This window comes from Phycodurus eques, chromosome 19, assembly GCF_024500275.1.
Source record: "Phycodurus eques isolate BA_2022a chromosome 19, UOR_Pequ_1.1, whole genome shotgun sequence".
Classification (NCBI taxonomy): domain Eukaryota; kingdom Metazoa; phylum Chordata; class Actinopteri; order Syngnathiformes; family Syngnathidae; genus Phycodurus; species Phycodurus eques.
The window spans coordinates 15,081,098-15,099,501 of record NC_084543.1 but is presented as its reverse complement, the minus strand read 5'-3'; the positions used below and the strand labels follow the sequence as shown (position 1 = coordinate 15,099,501).

Genomic DNA, 18,404 nt, shown 5'->3' with positions numbered 1-18,404 from the left:
AATCACTTGGGATAGGCTCCAGTTACCCCTAACACTAATAAACACTAGTGAAAAATGGATGGATGGATAATCACAATACCGTATATCTTTGGAATTTAAAGGTTATCCATTATAAGAGACTATTTGACCGTGTGCTCACACAAAGATATTCTGTTAGAATTTGACAAGTCTATGACAAACTCTTACCCTATCTTTTGAACTTTCACTATGTGTCTGAACATGTTTAACTTTTGTTTTTCTGTCCCTTCCCTCCATAAACTACCAGTCATTGTGTTTAATGGATGAGTTCAGGAACCTCGACCGAGACATCGAAGGCTCGGCCAAACGCTGGAAGAAGTTTGTGGAGTCTGCGTGTCCAGAAAAAGAGAAATTCCCACAAGAGTGGAAGAACAAAACCTCTCTCCAGAGGCTGTGCATTATGAGGGCTCTTAGGCCTGACCGCATGACGTATGCTGTAAGGTGAGAGGTGCAATAATCCCTTGGCCTTTGCTCTCCAATTTGCGTTGTTTTTTAATTACCTGCATTATTTGGTAAAATGTTAATGGTTTTACAGCTTGAAATTTGCCACCAAGTATGAACTTATACAATACCCCTTCTCACCTCTGACTGCCACCCCATTTGTATCTTGCACAATAATTAGCTTCAACAGCACATCTTGAAGTCTTAATCACTGAACATTATCAGGCTTCCCAATGAATTTACAGTACATTGTTTCACAACAAAATGTTGCCAAAAGTATAGTTTAAAGTACACAATTTTTTTGTTATATATTGGATAATAATCTTTGAAACTGATTTGAAATTTAAGGACAGTAGTACGCAGGACATTGCTAGAAAAAATGTTGCCAAAAAATGTTTTTTGTTAGATGTTGGACAATAATCTTTAAAACAGATTTGAATATTAGGAGCAGTAGTATGCAGTCCAGTGCTAATAATCAGTACTAACATGACATGTTACTTCAGCCTTTTGGCCATCATGTGTCAACAATGTTCTTGCTTTGACACAAAAGAATAATCCCAAAGTTTGAAGAAGATATATAGATTGGGAATTTCTATATGTTACGCAATGGCAATAATTTGTAGAATATTATTATGTTAGTAATAACATATCATTGTTTTGTGAAAGGCATACACTTTCTCAAGATTGTTGTTTAGGACTTCAATCTGTAAGACATACAGTCATGGAGTGTTAGCTAGCTTTTCACCTGCCCAATATTGTTATTTGTTGTACTTCCAGTAGAAGTAATGTTACCATAACAAGCAACAACCACCATCCTTGTCATTTAGTATCCTATTTCGCATCGCAGGCACTGTTATGTGAGTCATCAACCCCACCCAACAAATTAAATTGCATTAAAAATAAATTAGAAAGGGTTATTAACATTTCGTCTAACTGCAGTAACCTGTTAGTTTTGCATTATAAGATTGAGAATGTAAAATGAAAGTCCTCCTTGTTTGAATAATTTTGATCATGACAACTCATTAAATGAAGAGGGAGTCACAAAGTAACAGACTAATGTGATCTGACCATGGTCACCCTTATTGTGCTCTGCTGTGCCAAAAAAATATATATATATATCCTAAAAGGATTTAACCAAGCAACTAAAAAGGAGCATTTCATAAGATACAGCAAATACCACACTGATATTTGGTATGAAGAACTGAGAACTGGAACCATAGTGGTGACCAACCAAAATGTTCTTTTGTGCACTTGGTGAGTTTGGTTGTTGGAGCTTGTGGTTAGTGATGTAGGAGCACAACAAGGGACTGTTTTGTTTCCTTTTCACCATGTACACCTCGGACTTCCAATGCAACTCGAGCTCATGCCACCTGCAGAAGTTCTCTGATGACTGGTGGTAAAGTGTAATAAAGGATGGATCAAAGAAGGAGTACAGACAGCTAGATGACAACTTTGTGGACTGGTGCAGCAGGAATCATCTAGTCCTCTACACAAACAAAACTAAAGAGCAAATTGTGAACCACCACTGAGCCTATTACCATCATGGGGGAGGACATTGAGCTGGTGCACTACTTGTTAGTATACTTTAACAATGGACCAGAATGGAATACCAACATGGACATTGTGTACAAGAAGGGAATGAGCAGACTTCTATCAGTCGCTAGCAGCAAGTGTCATCTACTTTGCTGTTTTCTGCGTGGGAAGCAGCATAGTGCCAGGGACACCAAAGAGAGTTGAAACCAGATGTTTATATACCATCCATCCATCCATCCATCCATTTTCTGAGCCGCTTCTCCTCAGTATGTTCGCGGGCATGCTGGAGCCTATCCCAGCTGTCATCGGGCAGGAGGCGGGGTACACCCTGAACTGGTTGCCAGCCAATCGCAGGGCACATAGAAACAAACAACCATTCGCACTCACAGTCATACCTACGGGCAATTTAGAGTCTCCAATTAATGCATGTTTTTGGGATGTGGGAAGAAACCGGAGTGCCCGGAGAAAACCCACGCAGGCACGGGGAGAACATGCAAACTCCACACAGGCGGGGCCGGGGATTGAACCCGGGTCCTCAGAACTGTGAGGCTGACGCTCTAACCAGTCGCCCACCGTGCCGCGATGTTTACATACACTGTATAAAAGTTCACACTTTTTTTTTCTCAGTCTGACATGCAATAAAACTAAACCTTTCCTGTTTTAGCTCAATTAGGATTACCAAAATTATTTCCATTTGCTAAATGCCAGAATAATGAAAGAAGGCAGTTTTTAAGCAATGTTGAACTACTTTCTTCAAAGCCAGACGTTTACAGTAAAATGCCTTTCAAAAATATGGGATAATCGAGATGATGATGTCATTTATTGGCATTTAAGTTAATTAGAGACATGGATTTATTTGAACTAGTTACACCTGAAACATACTGCTTCTTTCTGTAACATCATTGGAAAGTCAAAGGAAATCAGCCCAGATATCAGGAAGAGAATTATGGACTTGTACAAGTCTGGTTCATCCTTGGGTACAATTTCCAGATGCCTGAAGGTTTTCATCTGTTCAAACAATTAATATAAACACCGTGGGAATGTCCAACCATCATACCACTCAGGAAGGACACATTTTCTAAAATAACAAAATAACTTGTGAAGGTGCTGACTGAAGCTGGTAAGAGTGTGTTATTATCCACAGTGAAACGAGTACTGCACCAGAAGGGGCTGAAAGACCTCTCTGCCAGGAAGAGACTTTAGACTTTAGACTTTTTTTTTTTTTTTTAGGGACAGTATATTTGTTAAGTATAGTTCAGTTTTATTTAACTTGTCAGTTCATCATGTTTGAATTCAATCTTTTATGACTACTTGATTTCAAACATGTGTTTTGGTAAAAAAAAAAAATGTGTGTGTGTTTAATACATTTAAATTTAATCATTACATTTATACAGTTTATATACATATATATATATATATATATATATATAAATATATATATATATATATACTGTACATACACACAGTATATTTAAAGCTCTGTGTTAATGTTCAAACTGGGCATTATGTTAAAGTAGTTTACAATAATAAAACTTTTAGGAACACAAACTGTGCCTCGTTTTTTATGAACACTTGAGCCGTAAGCTATTGTATTTTGATGCTGGTCAATACGGTGGTACTTGAAGCGCTAAGTATTTTGGGGGGGGTTGTATTTGGTGTAAAAAAAAAAAAAACTTTGAAAACCACTGCTATCAACAAAGACCAATGGCAAAATGGACTATCTTTTTATGTGCAGTAAACACATTGTAATGTTGAAATGTTTTCCTCCAGGAAAGATGGGGGGGGGAGCTGACAGCCCAATTTTGATGAGAGTTAATATTGTGGTTTACCTTCCAATAACTGTATATCCAAATGATAGAAGACTGACTATTATTTGAGCTTATCTGTCAAAGATAGCAAAAGGTGCTGGCGATAACATAGTTCCATTGTCTCCACAGGGACTTTGTGGAGGAGAAACTAGGAAGCAAGTATGTGATTGGCAGATCTCTGGACTTTGCATTGTCCTTTGAAGAGACAGGTCCGACGACGCCCATGTTCTTCATCCTCTCTCCTGGAGTTGATCCTTTGAAGGATGTGGAGAACCACGGTAATGCTCTCACTGATTTATCTTTAATAAGCCGTAAAATTCCTCTTCACAGCATGTGGTGCTTTATCAGAGCATACATACTGTGAACACAGCTGTCCTTTCTTCATATTGTGGGAAAAACGTGAGATTTTTGTGAAGCAGGCAATTGCATTGGATTGCAGGCGTACCTACTTGCTACCCTGATTGCAACTCCAGAAGATTATCAGTGAGAAAGAGCAGTTGCTCCATCACATCTGCCTTGTGTATTTTCTTTTATATCAGGGCCATCAAACTGGGTAGATTGAAGGGATTATACTAAAGGTCACATATTTATGAGATGACACCACTGCTGAAAAGGGCTAGCAGAAAGTAAATGCCATTGGCTTCAGAGTTACTTTACACTTCTGAATAATGTGGATGTACTTTATAGCCATGTTAGCCAACATATTGTCTAAAGCCGTTGTACTGACATGGAATATGTTGCATTAAAAGCAACTGTCATCTGTATTGGCTGCCAAATACTAGTCTGGATATTAATGCCAGCTTCATGGACAGATTCCCTGAAGAAAGCTGTCCATGTGTCTGCTGTGTTTGTATTACAATAATTCAACATGCTGATCACAAGCCCATTTCTATTACATTTGACTTCCTTGGTTTGGTTCATCCTCAAAGCCACTGTTAAACAAACAAATCCATATCAGATTGAATCAGCTCGAGATGAAGCAAACAGACCTTGAACCTTTATGAAATCCTTCCCTAATGTAATAACCGGAAGGATTTCTCCTGAAACTGTCTGTAAGAGGTGTGCTAATTGAATATCAGCAGCCTCATGCTGTGTGGTTATCATATCATTGCTATAGAAAGATCACAGTGGTTGTAACAGAACTACACGCCACAATGACATATTTTTATTACAGCTTCTGTCTTTAATCATTTTCATTTTAAATATACTGGTGCTGATGAGATGATTTTGGCCTCAGTAGGGGACTACTATTTCTGAGATAGGAACCTCACTATCTGTCTTCTAGTAGGTAACTAATTGCATTGTTCAATCTTAACAACACAGGTAAGAAGCCATTTACTTTCTGCTTGAATTAAAGTTTTTAATGTCTTACTGGGAGTTAGATTAGAAGCTCAATTTCACTGCCATGTTGGTGTGGTTATTATCAGCACAACGCTGGTACTTTCCACGTGAAGTGATTATTTTATTTATTTTTGCTTGCTGCTTTTTATTACGCTCTTTGTAAAGCGTGACTGTGTTTGTTGGGGCGATAGCAGGAAGTGGCTTAATAGCTCATTGGATTAGTGGGATTTACCTCAGGTCTACCCACCTATTTACATGTTGGTATGCATTTATTTCAGGAAAGAAGCTTGGTTTCACATTTGACAACAAGAACTTCCACAATGTGTCTCTAGGTCAAGGTCAGGAGGTAATGGCTGAACAAGTCCTTGACTTGGCAGCTAAGAAAGGCCATTGGGTCATACTACAGGTACAGTATAACAGTCTTATATTCTTAATATGTAATTGAAACAATGGTCTACTTTTAAGTGACCCCATCTATCACCACACTGAATATTTACATCTGTGATGTTTTCAGCAATGTGAGTTTATTTATTTATTTGTTACATACACAAAATGTTGGCAGCTGATGCAGATACAGTAGCGAGCATACATACTGTACATACATACAGTGGATACAAAATGTTTAAACACATCTGTTCAAATACCAGGTTATTGTGATGTAAAAAATTACACCAATTTCAAAACCCTTTTTCCACCATTAATGTGACCTAAATATAACCTGTACCAGCTGAAGAAAAACGGCCTGTGCTTTGGTGTTTGCGCAATACATACCTTTTGGAATTATGGCCAAAATATTAACCTTGGTTTCATCAGACAACAACACATTTTCCCCACGTTTTGGGAGAGTTTGTTATTGTCCGATGAACCCAAGGTTAAACTAATGGCCAACATTCCAACAGGTATGAATCATGCAAACACGACACAGCCACTTCCGTATAAAAGGGTGTGCACACTTGTGCAACCACATTCATTATCTCAGTTGCCTATTCTGACTTCCACTCTTGAAAATAAATGTTCTACAGGTTATAGAGCACATTAATGGTAAAAAAAAAGTTTTGCAATGATTTAGCTTGGTCTCATTTTTTTATATCACAAAATCTTGGAATTTGAACAGGGGTGTGTAAACATTATATATCCACTGTACTTACATACATAGTGTACATGCGTGCGTACATATGCACATACATACAGTACATACAGTAAACTCTATTTTTAAATGATATAGGATTTCCTGTCATTTTAATTCACTTTTAATTACTTGTATTATCTTATTGCTTTACAAAGCATATATGATGACATTGCCTTTGTCATAGGTTCATCTACATGTATAAGTGAATGAAATTGTCGATGGGAATTCTATCACAAGAAGGGCTCTGGCATTCAATAGTACAACCCCAATTCCAATGAAGTTGGGACGTTGTGTTAAACATGAATAAAAACAGAATACAATGATTTGCAAATCATGTTCAACCTATATTTAATCGAATACACTACAAAGACAAGATATTTAATGTTGTAACTGATAAACTTTATTGTTTTTAGCAAATAATTGTGAACTTAGAATTTTATGGCTGCAACACGTTCCAAAAAAGCTGGGACAGGTGACAAAAAAGACTGAGAAAGTTGAGGAATACTCATCAAACACCTGTTTGGAACATCCCACAGGGGTACAGGCTAATTGGGAACAGGTGAGTGTCATGATAAAAGGAGCTTCCCTGAATTCCTCAGTCATTCAAAAGCAAAGATGGGGCGAGGTTCACCTGTTTGTGCACAAGTGCGTGAGAAAATAGTCGAACAGTTTAAGGACAATGTTCCTCAACGTACAATTGCAAGGAACTTAGGGATTTCATCATCTACGGTCCATAATATCATCAAAAGGTACAGAGAATCTGGAGAAATCAATGCAGGAACACTTCAGAAAGCCAATGTCAGTTAATACAGTTCGCCGCCTTAAGTGCAACTTGAAACTCTACTATGCAAAGCATAAGCCATTTATAAACAACACCCAGAAACGCCGCCGGCTTCTCTGGGCCCGACCTCATCTAAGATGGACTGATGCAAAGTGGAAAAGTGTTCTGTGGTCCGCCGAGTCCACATTTAATGCTGAAAGGTACATCCAGGTTTTGGAGAAACATATGCTGCCATCCACGCAACGTCTTTTTCATAGACGTCCCTGTTTTTTTCAGTCAATGCCAAACCACATTCTGCATTTGTTACAACAGCGTGGCGTCGTAGTAAAAGAGTGCGGGTACTAGACTGGCCTGTCTGTCTAGTACCCGCGTCTGGGGTTGTACAATATCTGTAGACATGGTAACTGTTCGCCTCTTGTCAGGAGGGTAAGGCTCGCGTTAGCATTTTAAGTGGAAATCTTGGTGGAATTATAATGGGAAATATCGACGGATAAAAACCGCCTGCCTATCCCCCTACCCACCGTTTATTTTAATACGATATATATTTATATGCACAGATGATAGATAAGGAGAAAAAATGGGATGCCCCAACTCTCCATTAAATCAGAATAGCACAGACAAGCAGTTGTTTAATTACCTTTGCATAAGAATCAAGATCAAGAGGCTTAAAAAGGGATTGTCCCCTTGGCAACAAACCACCCACTCGCTTTATCATCAAATATCTTTCGGCCTGCTGAGAGCTAGATCCATGGCACTGGCCAGCAGAGAAAGAAAAACATCGGGGGTGTCATTATCTCACTTATTTTACCAGTTGTATCTCCTGATATTGGATTTTTCACAGATTTCTCTTCCTACACCCACAGCCACTTCATTTCCTCATGTAACTTACAGTATAAGATGATTTTGATTTTTACCTCCAATTTGCTATTCATCCATTCCCTACTAGTCGTCCATCTTACCAGGTCTACAGCCTCCCCGCTCTCATCTCACACTCCACCTTTTCTCACCTGATGCCAGGGGCAGGTCCGTAAGGGCAGTGCTGGGTCATTGGCTGGTTACCCTTCAACATTTGGGTATTTATTCTGCAGAACACCAGCTCTCGCTGAGATGGGCCAGAGAGACAGAAATGCAGAAGCCTTGAAAGCAACCTCTTGGGGATGGGGTAGGGGGGCAATAGGGAGGCAATCAGTCCAGCAGATTGGAGCTGAATATCCCACACAGAACAGCCGGTGGGAATCAGTGGCCTAAACTGGCCAGCTTTTTTGCGCATTTAAACACCCCCTATTAGCAGGCAGTAGCAGAAAGAGGTGGAGCTATAAAAAGTATGGAAATAATACGTTTACAAAAGCACTCTTCCACAATTTCGTCTCTGGGCTCAACTTTGGAAGACCAAGAAACCTTTTGTTGACACTGGAATTTAAAGTGATCCACTCATTGCTAATCGTCATGGTCTTGAATTTCAGGCAAGATTTGTTTAATTTTACTGTTGATGGAAGACCAACACTTTAAACAGAATTGAATTAGTATTCTGGTATGTAGCTTTGGTGTATGTTCATTTACACATCTGACCATACAGACCAACATTAGCATTCATTAGTCAAGTCTCCTGAGCTGATGATGAACCTGATGTTCACTCGTTATTTTTTTCTCCATGGTAGATTTTCTCATTCCTCTGTGTGATGATGAGATGGCAGTCACCTATGGTCTCAATGTATTCCCAGACCTATTATGAAAATGTGACTTTTTAATTGTTTTTATACACATTTGGGTCTCCATCGCCATCCATCAAATACAAAATAACACAACCAAGTAATTTTTGGGAGCTGTCAGAAAATATATTTTTAAGAAAGCCATTCAGATTTATAGTAAACTGTATTTGTTTTGTTTAATTTAAATGTGCCTGATTGTTTGGACACAATCGATTGACATCACTGTTGATTGTGATGGCATTTGTGTTGGGCACACACATTTGGTGATGATTTGTTGTATACATTAGTAAAAACCAAATCAAAGCTTTTATTGTCCTTATGGGTCCTTGGTTGTGCTTAACAATAAAATTCAGACTGTCGCCTCAAAAACATCTGGGGCTTGAGTTCAAGTGGCCACCCCCTAGCTCTGCCCCTGGTCGTCATGGTACTTCAAATATCACTTGAAGTACTGTGTTTTGTAAATTTGTGAACACAATTAAATTGAGACGACGATGCCAGTCATTCTGACAGCTCTTGCATCAGGTCCACAATCCAATTTATCCTGTCCAGCACCAACCGCGGTGTTCTTGTGTAAGTCCAATATCTAACGGCTATGCCCATGCAGGGCTGCCCTCTTAGTCCTGAAGCTCAGCTGTGCAGTTATCCATAGCATTGGTCCTTGGCAAGTTTGTTACCTACATACATTTAGTTTTTCCTTTCTGTGATCTTCACTTGTGTGACGAGCCGTTGCATCCATGATTTTATGTTCCCTCTGTTTGCGTTGGATAGCAGTGTATCAGATAGCTTGCCAGGTGTGGCTGCTGATGGGATTTGAAGATTAATTTTACAGTATGTAAATAGATGACTGTTTGATGCAGTATCAAGAGGTGAAACAAAAGCGTTTCATCTGGACGCACACTTAATTTAAAAGCTGTAAAATAGAGGCTGCTCTTTTTGCGTGTTTTTGTTTGGTAGTCGGCCCGCTAGTGCATCTGTCTTTCTTCACTTCTACACCCTGTAGCCAGAGGATGAATGGTTTCATTACTGTTACAAATTGTGAGGCCCTTTCTCACTTCTACTGTCGACGTCTTTATTTACTATTTACATGCCAAGAGGAAGGGGTTGTGCTCAAGTCTGATGAAAAAGTGCTTGAATTTAGATTTCTAATTTGTCTACCCATTCAATATTCTCTAAGACACTAAGAGAAAAATTTACTTATCACTTTGTCTCCTTCAGCTATTGTCCCTGACGCCCCCACACCCTTTCTCTCATACTATACTCTAACTTTACGCTAACCCCCTTTTGTTCAATGTCTCTCAAAAATCTGACAAACTGCCATTCCTTTCTGTCGTGTCCCCTCGCCTGGAAAAAGGGCTAACTTCAGCCATCATAAGGAAGATTAAATATGAAGAGCAAATGGAAATGAGAAAGTAAAGAGGCTTATGAATTAATGACTGGAGTTATTAGTGCTGTAATTAGATTTAGGGAATGGGCAGTGCTGCATGGTTAAACGTGTTGGGAGGTGGGTGAGGGGACATGGCTGACTGCTTATCATTCACAGGATGTCCTGTAAGTGTCAAGACAGTTGAGATGGAAAATTGAGCTCATCCAAGCTTGTGTGATCGTACAAGTCAGCTCTGCTGCCTGGCTGTACTCTCAAGATGAATTTGCAGAAAAGTCAGGCTGAAGTATCAACCGAGAACGGTTGCTTCATGTCAGCATCTTGAAAATTGGTTTGAAGTGCTGTGTACCATTTAATTTAGTGCCACTTCAAAGTCAGAGTGATAGGGTTAGTTGACCAAATTTAATTTCTCATTTTTGCTCGTTGTCATTACAAATATAAGTTACATGTGCAGTTTCACAATCAAGAGCCTAAAACTTTATTTTGTGTTTTTTTTTTTTTTTTAGCTTACACCCAGTATGTCATACTGCTATTTCACTCTCTGAACTGGTGTCTTCTTTCTTGCTGTTTCTTTCCCCTCTTACTGTAGAATATCCACCTGGTGGCTCGCTGGCTGGGTACTCTGGAAAAACTTCTAGAACAGCAAGGCGAGGGAAGCCATGAGAACTTCCGGGTTTTTGTCAGTGCTGAGCCTTCCTCCACCCCTGAGGGGCACATCATTCCACAAGGCATCCTGGAGAACTCTGTCAAGATAACCAATGAGCCCCCAACCGGTATGCGTGCCAATTTGCACAAGGCCCTGGACAACTTCAACCAGGTAAAACCATATAATGGTTGGTCACATTTTTTTATATAATATTTATATTATTTCATCCATCCATCCATTTTCTACCGCTTATCCGGGTCGCGTCGCGGGGGCAGTAGCTTTAGCAGGGACTTCCCTCTCCCCAGCCACTTCATCCAGCTCTTCCGGGGGGATCCCGAGGCGTTCCCAGGCCAGCCGAAGGACGTAGTCTCTCCAGCGTGTGCTGGGTCGTCCCCGGGGTCTCCTCCCGGTGAGACGTGCCCGGAACACCTCACAAGGGAGGCGTCCGGGAGGCATCCGAATCAGATGCCCCAGCCACCTCATCTGGCTCCTCTCAATGTGAAGGAGGCTCTACTCTGAGATCCTCCCGGATGACCGAGCTTCTCACCCTATCTCTTAGGGAGAGCCCGGACACCCTGCGGAGGAAACTCATTTCGGACGCTTGTATCCGGGATCTTGTTCTTTCGGTCACGACCCACAGCTCATGACCATAGGTGAGGGTAGGAACGTAGATCGACCGGTAAATTGAGAGCTTCGCCTTTCGGCTTAGCTTCTTCTTCACCACAACGGACCGATACAAAGTCCGCATCACTGCAGACGGGCACCGATCTGCCTGTCGATCTCCCGTTCCATTCTTCCCTCACTCGTGAACAAGACCCCAAGATACTTGAACTCCTCCACTTGGGGCAGGATCTCATCCCCGAACTGGAGAGGGCATGCCACCCTTTTCCGACTGAGGACCATGGCCTCAGATTTGGAGGTGCTGATTCTCATCCCAGCCACTTTACACTCTGCTGGGAACTGCTCCAGGGAGAGTTGGAGGTCACGGCTTGATGAAGCCAACAGAACCACATCATCTGCAAAAAGCAGAGATGCAATACTGAGGCCACCAAACCGGACCCCCTCTACGCCTCGGCTGCGCCTAGAAATTCAGTCCATAAAAGTTATGAACAGAATTGGTGACAAAGGGCAGCCTTGGCGGAGTCCAACCCTCACCGGAAACGAGTCCGACTTACTGCCGGATATGCGGACCAAACTCTGACTCCGGTCGTACAGGGACCGAACAGGGGGTTCGGTACCCCATACTCCCGAACCACCCCCCACAGGACCACCCGAGGGACACGGTCGAACGCCTTCTCCAAAGTCCACAAAAAACATGTATACTGGTTGGGCGAACTCCCATGCACCCTCGAGGACCCTGCCAAGGGTGTAGAGCTGGTCCACTGTTCCACGGCCAGGACGAAAACCACACTGCTCCTCCTGAATCTGGGATTCAACTTCCCGACGGACCCACCTCTCCAGCACCCCTGAATAGACCTTACCAGGGAGGCTGAGGAGTGTGATCCCCCTGTAGTTGGAACACATCCTCCGGGCCCACCATCCCAGTCTGCCAATCCAGAGGCACTGTCCCCGATGTCCACGCGATGTTGCAGAGGCGTGTCAACCAGGACAGCCCTACAACATCCAGAGCCTTGAGGAACTCCGGGCGAATCTCATCCACCCCTGGGGCCTTGCCACTGAGGAGCTTTTTAACCACCTCGGTGACCTCAACCCCAGAGATAGGAGAGCCCGCCTCAGAGAACCCAGACTCTGCTCCCTCATGGGAAGGCGTGTCGGTGGAATTGAGGAGGTATTCGAAGTATTCTCCCCACGGGCTCACAACGTCCAGAGTCAAGGTCAGCAGCGCCCCATCCCCACTATACACAGTGTTGATGGTGCGCTGCTTTCCCCTCCTGAGACGTCGGATGGTGGACCAGAATTTCCTCGAAGGCGTCCGGACGTCTTTCTCCATGGCCTCACCGTACTCGAGTTTTTGCTTCAGCGACCACCAAAGCTGCATTCCGCTTGGCCAGCCGGTACCCATCAGCTGCCTCAGGAGTCCCACAGGCCAAAAATGCCCGATAGGACTCCTTCTTCAGCTTGACGGCATCCCTCACCATTGGTGTCCACCAACGGGTTCGGGGATTGCCGCCACGACAGGCACCGACCACCGTACGGCCACAACTCCGGTCGGCCGCCTCAGCAATGGAGGCACGGAACATGGTCCACTCGGACTCAATGTCCCCCGCCTCCCCCGAAACATGAGCAAAGTTCTATCGGAGGTGGGAGTTGAAACTCCTTCTGACAGGGGATTCCGCCAGTCGTTCCCAGCAGACACTCACAATACGTTTGGGCCTGCCACGTCGGACCAGCATCTTCCCCCACCATCGGAGCCAACAGGTGGTGATCAGTTGACAGCTCCACCCCTCTCTTTACCCGAGTGTCCAAGACATGCGGCCGGAAGTCTAATGACACGACCACAAAGTCGACCAGGGTGCGCTGGTGCCAAGTGCACGTGTGGACACCCTTATGCTCGAACATGGTGTTCATTATGGGTAATCCGTGATGAGCACAGAAGTCCAATAACAGTCCAATAACTTGGGTTCTGATCGGGGGGGGGGGGGGGCGTTCCTCCCAATCACGCCCTTCCAGGTCTCACTGTCATTGCCCACGTGAGCATTGAAGTCCCCGAGCAGAACGATGGAGTCCCCATCAGGAGCACTCTCCAGCACCCCTTCCAAGGACTCCTGTTGTTTGGTGCATAGGCACAAACAACAGTTAGGTCCCTCACCTAGGACCTGTTTACCATGGGTGACCCTGCCAGGGGCATAAAGCCCCAGACAACTTAGCTCCTAGGATCATTGGGACACACAAACCCCTCCACCACGATAAGGTGACAGCTCAAGGAGGGGTACACTGTATTATTTATTTTATCAAATAAATGTGCACATGACATCAAAAGATAACAATTTGTGTTCTAGTAAATATTTCAGGAACAATGTGGGTGTCAACTAAATATGCCATATATATGGTACACAGTGGGGTTCAATGGCTTTAAATAAAACCTATAGTATAATTTTTAGAATTGATCAAAAATAAATTAAGGTCCTTATCCCCCAAATGTATTCCTCCTCAAGTTTTTGGCTATTTAGGGGTCTTCAAATAGTTGGGTTATCGTAAGCTATCTTCAACTCCTCTGTGAATTTAGGTTGCTTCAGCACATTTACTGGACACTACAACTCTTCTTTATTGCCATCATTCTGTCAATCTTGGCCACAGGAGGCAGTGGATATAGCAAATAAATATGAGAGGAACCTTTGACTGTTGTGGCATCTTTAATATTGATGATATACACCACGTTTCTTCAAGGTATTTACTTGTTTGCTCAGAGTGCTAGAGGACTCTGCATCTTTTTGCACAATTGTCAAAAAAAAAATGTACCGGCATTACCAGATAACTGGCAACCCTTTACTGCTCAGTGACTGTTTTTTTTTTTTTTGTCAATGTCTTTATGTCTCAAAAGTGTTCTCTGTCAATTGACTGTCTATTGTCGTACTAGAGCGGCTCCAACAACCGGAGACAAAATCCTTGTGTTTTTTGGACATACTTGGCAAATAAAGATGATTCTGATTCTGAGGAGTAGCAGGTGAGATAGCATATGCCAGTTCTTATTCCAGTTTTGCCCTCAAGATGCCAATTTGCCAAAATGAAGCCTTGAGCAGATGGCCCGTTCATTCAATCTGGAACAGTTCATATCCGTGGAGAACAGATGTGAATGTGGCACATGTGAACATTAAACACAACAAAAGTCACTTTCCCACTTTTTTCTAATTCTGGCACTTGTATCCCTCATAGTGCTCAGTCTGCTTCGACCTATAGCTTTTTTCTTCCTTATCAGTTTTGTATTGCTCTCCACTTCAGGTCTTTGCTGTCATTGCTCAGCTTTCTCCTTGTCCAATTTCACGATCTTTAGCTTCTTCTCGATGACTATCTGCCTAACAAGGGCAACATGCTTGTGAGCGCTGCCCTAAGTAGTATTGAAATAATGTACAGTACACCGATGTAAGATTGAAGGAATGTTCTGGTCGTGTGTGCTCTGCACAAGCAAATAAATGTTACCCCAACTCTGGAATAGCCCACCCGCATGGCTAAAATCACTGGTAAGACAGAGAAATTACATTGTTTTTGTTGCCCTTTTCACTGGAAGGTGTATATTGTTCCTTTAACTCAGGGGTGCCCAAACTTTTTGGCTCAGGGGCCACATTGCCGTAAAAAAATTGTCATGCGGGCCAGCATTAATTTTACATGCTACCGACGAGGGGAATGCTTTTTTATATTTTTATTTTACTATTTTACTATGCTGTCTGCTGCTAGGTAGATCTTATAACTGCCTGACCTGGATAAATGAAGGTTAAAATAAAAATTAATGAAATGGAAAATAAAGTATTTTTATGAAATTTGACTCAACCTCAAACTTTATTCTTCAGAATCAACAAACTACATGTTTGCATTAATGTGAAGGGTGATACTGAGATCTTGACTGCAGTAAATGGGGCAGGTCTGGCTCAAAAGCGGTGGTTTTAATGCGCAAGATGTCACGCAGGTGGGAGTCACTTCGTCTTGTCCTCACGCGGTTCTTATTCATGTTCATGACTGAGAATGTCTTCTCACACAAGTATGTCGAGCCAAACAAGCTCAACATTTTCTTAGCAAATGTACGAATCTCTTGGAACCTGTCTTTATCCAGCTGCTGGTAAAAGTTGACAAGAGGGAGTTGTTGGTACCGGCTGCGACACTCTGTGTCACACTGCAGCTCAATGAGCTCCAGCTGCAGGTGGGCTGGAACGTCACTGAGATCCACGGAAACGGTTTGGCACATAGAACTTTTTGGTGAATAATACAATGGAGTTTTGTAGCTTTACCTCCTTCTTCGCTTACTTTGTGACACACTAGGGTTGATAATCCACTGTGCTCGCCAACCATGGAAGGTGCGCCATCCGTAATAATCCCCGTGATTTTATTCCACTTTAATTTTATGTCATGTACGGCGGAACAAACAGAAGCAAATAAATCTTTCCCTCTTGTTTGGTCCTTAAGGCTCTGGAGGTCAAGTAGTTCTTCACGCATGTTCATTTCACTGTCCACTCCTCTAAAAAATAATCAGTAACTGAGCGCTGTCGGATGCATCCGTGCTTTCGTCACAGGCTCACGAAAAAAATTCAAACTCCACTCCTTTTGCGTCCAACTGTCTCTTAATATCAGAAGAAACTTCTTCGATCCTTCGTGACACAGAGCTACGAGCCAGGAAAACATTGGCGAACTGTTGCTTTTTCTCAGTACAAATGTTCTCCACCATTTTCATCACACAGTCTTTAATAAATTCACCCTCAGTAAAAGGTTTGCAGTGCTTGGCCATCAGCATTGCCACCTCATAGCTTGCCTTTGTTGTATTTTCATTCGACTCACTGGCTCTTGTGAAAAAGTGTTGCTGTGCCGTTAAACCAGCTTCCAGTTGCTTCAATTTTTCACTGCGTTCGTTCCCAGTTAGCTTGTCGTAATTAGCATGTTCCGTCTGGTCGTGCCTCTTTATATTGAACTCCTTGAACACAGCCACAGTCTCTTGGCAAATTAGGCAGACGCAGTTGTTTCTAAACTCAGTGAAAAAATATTCAGACTTCCATTTGTCCTGGAAACGTCGGCCCTCGCTATCAACTTTCCTTTTCTTACTTCCAGTTGCCATTTTAGAAATGGGCAAAACACAGATCATGCGCAAAACGGCCCTGCGAGAGTTCAGCCACAAGTTTACTGCCATCCTGTGGTGAAATATAAAATTGCGCGTGTATTTTGTACTGCCGGGCCACATATTATTGGTTTTATGACAGAGGCTTCGGGCCAGTGGAAATATGAACACGGGCCGGATTTGGCCCGGGGCCCGGACTTTGGGCATGTCTGCTTTAACTAGTTTCATATCAAAAGAGTCAGACTAAAATGATTATTATTGTCTGATAAAATGCCTGGTATGTGGTTTTGATGGAACTAATCACTTTAATTTACTGTATTTTCACGACCATAAGGCGCACTTAAAAGTCTTACATTTTCTCCAAAATGGACGGGGGTGCCTTATAATGCGGCGCGCCTTATGTGTGCACCGAGTTCCAACATCTTTAAATGTTGTGTGATGAGCGCTCCGCTTGACTTTTTTTTTTTTTTTAAACATTTCCTGCCGCCACGCTGCTTACACAGAAGAAAAGCGGACATGGCTGAGGACAGGAGAAGGGTGCGCGAAGTAGGATGCTAAAGCCACACCCCCAGTAGGTATATAGCGCCGGGGTGTTATTTTTTTGTTTTGTTTTTTTGTTTTTTTTTTATCGCTTGACTGACTGGGAGAATTTCCGGGGTGTTACATTGTGAAAAACAACATCGGTTTGGCTAAGGACCCCCGAAAATGTCACCTACGAAGAGACACGCTTACGAAGCACAGTGTAAACTGCAAGCTATCAGTTACGCGGAGGAACATTGGAATCGAGCAGCCATGAGAGAATTCAAGATCAACGAATCCATGGTTTGCAAGTGAAGGAAGCAGGAAAACGAGCTTCGCCAAGTCAAGAAGATGAAGCTGAGTTTCTGCGGAAACAAGGCGAGGTGGCCCGAGTTGGAAGACCAACTTGAACAATAGATTAATGAGCAAAGAACAGCCGGGAGAAACTTCTCTACAGTCACCATTTGACAGAGTGCAATAACTCGGGGCTTGCCATCATTCCGGGAGGCTTGAAGAACCGGTAGACATCCGTGTAAACAGGACATTCAAAGTGGAGTGAGCGGCGTGGGAGCCATGGATGACAGATGGCAAACACAGCTTTACTAAGACTAGGAGGCAGCGGCGGGCGAGTTACACCACAATTTGTGAATGGATTGTGGATGCTGGGCTAACGTGTCTGCTTCGAGTGTTGTTCGAGCTTTCGCACGGCAACGAGACTGACTCGAACCTCCCGTGTTTGATCGAGAACTTCCCCAGCTGTTCATTTCGGATACAGAATATGAGGACTTTGATGGATTTGTGGATGAGGATTGATCAAAAAATAATGTGAGTACATTGTTAAATACTTCAATAAAGTACAACCGAACTCAGTTTTACTCCCGCTGCCTTTTTAAAAACATTGTTTTAGCGTGCATGCATGCTACCGTATGTTTTAAGCTAGCGTATGTTTTACCATGCCTGCGCCCAATAATACAGTGCACCTTATGTATGTGTTAAATACTGAAATACACCCCGTAACTGAGACTGCGCCTTTTAATACGGTGCGCCTATGGTCGTGAAAATACGGTATCTGTCGAATTGCAGGCTGTTCATGCATTCTGATTTTAATCTCGTATCTGTGTCGAGTCAAAGGTATAACGGTGTCTTCTTCATTGCATGTATTTGTGTGCCAGTGTGTTGTGATCGGTCTGTCTGTCTTGATTATCTGACTGCATGTTATTTTTCTTGAGTACACAGGTCATGAAAAGGGATGCTTTGCATCTCATTCAGCTATGTTTAGCAAAGGGAGTATTGTGCAGAATGTTAATTAAAGCTCCAGAAGGAGTGTGTATGCAGTAGCGATAGAAGTCAGTATGCACTGTAGTTGTGGGCAAGCATGT

General features: G+C 42.6%; 1 protein-coding gene across 11 annotated transcripts in view; it reads left to right on the top strand.

Annotated features, from left to right (window-relative positions):
* The window catches only part of dnah9 (dynein, axonemal, heavy chain 9), a 177,882-nt gene that overhangs the window by 139,379 nt on the left and 20,099 nt on the right, over positions 1 to 18,404 (top strand). For 10 of the 11 annotated variants that reach the window (XM_061705528.1, XM_061705525.1, XM_061705527.1 and 7 more), the window contains 4 exons: positions 266 to 459; positions 3,930 to 4,078; positions 5,420 to 5,547; positions 10,731 to 10,958. In XM_061705528.1, the coding sequence (XP_061561512.1) occupies positions 266 to 459; positions 3,930 to 4,078; positions 5,420 to 5,547; positions 10,731 to 10,958 (699 nt within the window). The remainder of the gene's footprint in view (positions 1 to 265; positions 460 to 3,929; positions 4,079 to 5,419; positions 5,548 to 10,730; positions 10,959 to 18,404) is intronic. The other variant, XM_061705524.1, reaches the window with a different exon arrangement.